Genomic DNA, 4,356 nt, shown 5'->3' with positions numbered 1-4,356 from the left:
AAAATAAGGCTAAAACCTAAGTTAAACTGTAAAATCTAAACTATAAACCCTAAAAGCTAAACCCTAAAGGCTAAACCCTAAAGCTAAACCCTAAACCCTAAAGCTAAACCCTAAAGCTAAACCCTAAAAGCCAAACCCTAATATATTTAGGGTTTAGCGTTAAGAGATCCTAGCTAGGGTTCGACGAGCCGGTTCCCACGCCGCTGAAATGAGTCAAATCGGAGTTCGTTTGAATCGGTTCCCCACTGTTCTCCACTTTTTAGTGTTCCCTAATGAACCTCACACTTTCAACATAATAGTAGTAACCGGTTGATTTGTTGTATATATTGTAAGATTTGTTGTACAAATGCTTAATAAGAACTTACAGTAAAATGGGTATGATAAGGGGTTATTTCCAAATTTTGTTATTTAACTACTTTTGTTTTGAACTCTTAGAAGTCTTGTAAAATTTGCAAGTAAATATAAGAAATTAAAATATGTCATTGATTCGGGTGTATGTTAACAAATTCATTTTGCGTTCTTCAATTGAGAGTTTGTCTATAAGAATCTTCTCTCTAAGTTGTTAGAGATCACCGTTACAACGTTTCACTAGAACTAAACTTACTAATAGTGACCACTGCTCTATAAGAATCTTCTAAGTCTTGATCTCGTTTTTTTGGAAATGAAACGTGCTTACAATATCATTTATGGAATAGAATTCTTTATCAACAAACGATAAATCAAAGTATTGGAAGAGATGTTTCTAAAATCGTTAAGGGGAAATTGGGTTTATACAATGGTCAGTATTCGGACAGGCGGTGTGCAATTCGTCTCTTTAAAAAAATTATGTGCCACATTTAGTTCAAAAATGTTTCTCGGCCCCTCTCCATCTCTCTCTATATACACATACACTTCTTTGTGATTACATACACTGGATCGAAACCTAGCCAAAGTAACAGAGCGCATAGTGTACACGCAAAATGACGATAACAATGCACCAATAAACGATTATCAAATATAACAAATGATTAACAACACACCAATTGTACTTTGAACAATTTGATTCAAACTAGCGGGGGAGCTAGATGAGGCACGTACATCCAAGAATCATAGAAACTGTTAATAAAATGTGCATGTCCAACAGCAAAGAACACTGAGATATATTTGAAGTCTACGGGGATCAACCATTGGGTGTAAAACTACAATTTAGCATTTAAATATATTTTATTAGGATTTTTTTTTTTTTACTTTTGTTTATTTATTTTAGAACAAATGCGCATATACCCCTAAATCTATGTTGTCCATCAATGGACTCGAACACTCAGTCTCATAATTCAAAATCACAAATCATTACTATACCATATTCCAAAACAAAGTTGGCACAAGAGCTATTAGTGATATCATATTACATTTTTTATTTTTGCTTTGCAAATAGTTATATCAAACTGTCCCCAAAGAACATTGTGTGATGTCTCCCTTCTATCGAGTGTCTGTAACCTAACAAATATTAAACCTTGTTTCGATTACTAAGTTTTGTTTAGCATAATAATCAGTAAAATTAAGTATATAAAATAAACTCAATATCATAAAACAATAGGTTCTAGCCAGGAGCTAGAAACCTGAAAAGAGAGTACACCACAATGCCGTAATTCAAAAAATCTATTCATTCCAATTAACAAACATCTACATGATCGAATATAAATTTGCGTCTGGTGTGGAACGAAGACTCAGATATGTTGCAATGGAACTTGTTTTGCCCAAATCTGCCATGGCTGCGATCGCAATTGTAAGTGAATATCAACATCCACAAACAACAATTTCCATTTAAAACCGGTTTGGGTTTAATCCGGTTTTAACTTTGTCGACCAAATCAGAACTGGTTTTAAAACCCAATCTAGTTTAAAAAAAAAAAAAAAAACGGTCTGTCCACCTCTAGAATATCGCATCCTTCGCTCTTGTTATCTAAGTTTTCGGTTTCCCCCAAACCCTCTACTTAATGTCAATCAACCATTCAAAAGAATCGTTAGTTTGAGATTTACATGTTTCGGTTTTGATGTTTTGGTAATTTTAAAGATTCATCTGCTAGTTTGGCCTTTTGTTTTTCATACACATGTTGTGACAAAGATTTGCATTGTTTCATATTTACTTTACTTGATTCCTTTTGATTCAAAACTCATTATTTTACATTCTTTACAATGGCCAATCCTGCCATGGGCGGAGCTTAGTGTGGACCAGGGGTGCCCCGGCCCCTCCTGTATTTTCGCATCGTAGTGTAAATTTTACCGAAAAACTAACTTTCGCCCCTACCCTATTTAATAGGTCAAGATCCGCCATAATGCCTTTCTTTCGATAACACAACTTGATTTGGTTAATCTTTTGGCATTTCATTTTTCTCACTTATCAAATCCATTCTTGCATTATAATCATCACTTGAAGAGTTGTATCAAATCCAACCCCATCAAAGCCCTTTTTCTTCAAATAATATTCATCGATATCAAAAGTTGACTTTCTTATTTTATAGATACTAAACTCATTTTTATTCAATTGATTGGATGGTTTTACTTCCTATTTGATAATGTACAACCATTCTATTTCTTACTTCTTATTTCAATGTTGTATTTTTTAGAAGAATTTATCTTTACAACTTAATCAAAATTGTATCAGTAGATTTTGTTGTATCCCATCAACTATTTTGGAGAAACTGACATGTTCTATTTGATTCCTAAACATACAAAACAGTTATTTGCCATACTTTGTAGCATGAATATATAGATCTATTTTAATAGCAAGTGAATATTTCATATATTTGTATTGATTTGTATTGATCTCTATCCTAAATTAGAGATTCTAAATGTAATTATAAATACACAAAAATGAATGAGAGAGGGCATCGAACCTATTACTTCTATCATGGTATCATGAGTCCAGATACCCACCTCCTTCTAACCCTACATCGCCGACATCCCTCTCTCCCCACCCTTCACCGTCGGCCTCTTCCTTTCTTCTCCATACCTCTGTTCGATCCCTGCATAACCCCTCCCCTGCAACGATGACAACATCAGCCATGACTTCATCTGTTGCTCCCCTAGCCGACTCTAAACTCCATCCGGCTACCACAGTTTCCAACATCCACAACCTAATCCCCATAACTTTGGAGATTGAATCTTCACAGTACAATTCCTGGGCCACACTCTTCAAAATACAGTGCAAAGCTTTTCTCGTGTTTGACCACCTCTCACCGAAACCTCCTCCTCTTCTGACCTACCCAAACCCGCTGATGACTGGGAACGACTTGACGTGATAGTTTTACAGTGGATCTATAGCACAATTTCGAATGACCTTCTCCAAAATATCATCAACAAGACATCGACTGCCTATGAAGCTTGGAGTGCCATTGAAAATCTTTTTCAGGAAAACAAAAGTGCCAGAGCCATTCACCTCATGCATAAGTTCTCTAACACTCGCCTGGACGCATTCCCTTCGGTTTCTGCCTACTGCCAAGAACTCAAGGTTCTGGCAGATCAATTAGCCAACATCAATGCACCGGTTGATAACGAGCGTCTCGTGTTACAGTTGATTGCGGGCCTCAATGAATCATACGAAGGGATTGCTACTATCCTCCAACAACAAGAACCCCTGCCATCCTTCTACACCGCCCGCTCCAAACTTATCCAGGTCGAGACCCGTAAAGCTGAACAAGCACTGGTTGCGTCTAAAACAGTCACCGCATTAAACACCACCACCAGCCGCGCACCACCCAATACCGAGTCACCACAGCAGCCCTACCGCTCCGACTACTCCCGGGGACGTGGCATGTCTCGAGGCCATGGCCGCGGCCGCGGTTCTTCTGACCGGTCACGTTACCCGCACCCTAACTCCTACTGGCAGCCACCCCCATACGCCCCCTGGATGAATTCTTGGTCCGGGTATCCACCTCCACAGTCCCCTCAATACTCCCCATGGACTCCGCCACCTTGACCTTACCTCACCTCCAACAGTAAACAACAGCCCCACTCTTCGGGCTCACAAGGTCTTCTTGGGCCGAGGCCCACTCACGGGCTCCACGCTGCTTATGCTCCTACGGATATAGAACAGGCCATGTACACGATGTCTCTTCAACAACCTGACCCGATACCGTACATGGACACTGTTGGAATTGAACCCTACCAGAGGAACAGATAATGAAAGCCAAAACCGGATCAAAATAATGGACTCAAAATAAGCAGTTGTTTACACTAGGCTTTCCCCTTGACAGTGGTAATCTAACAGCTGATGGATCTTAAGTACTGCTCACTAGAACAACTGATGAACCAAACACTGATGAAACTCTAAAGACTGCTGAAGACAAATACTGTTGCTCTATCTACTGTTGTTTCC

General features: G+C 38.7%; 1 protein-coding gene across 1 annotated transcript; it reads left to right on the top strand.

Moving 5' to 3' along the window:
• The first annotated feature begins 3,420 nt into the window (after positions 1 to 3,420).
• LOC110924930 lies at positions 3,421 to 3,957 on the top strand. Its single transcript, XM_022168903.1, has one exon. The coding sequence runs from the start codon at positions 3,421 to 3,423 to the stop codon at positions 3,955 to 3,957; it is 537 nt and encodes a 178-aa protein (XP_022024595.1).
• The last annotated feature ends 399 nt before the right edge of the window (positions 3,958 to 4,356 follow it).

This window comes from Helianthus annuus, chromosome 17, assembly GCF_002127325.2.
Source record: "Helianthus annuus cultivar XRQ/B chromosome 17, HanXRQr2.0-SUNRISE, whole genome shotgun sequence".
Lineage (NCBI taxonomy): Eukaryota > Viridiplantae > Streptophyta > Magnoliopsida > Asterales > Asteraceae > Helianthus > Helianthus annuus.
The sequence above is the reverse complement of the archived record's forward strand: the minus strand, read 5'-3'. Positions and strand labels throughout refer to the sequence as shown.

Coding starts and splice junctions, on each gene's coding strand:
- LOC110924930 (XM_022168903.1), top strand. CDS start 3,421: ATGCATAAGTTCTCTAACACTCGCCTGGACGCATTCCCTTCGGTTTCT.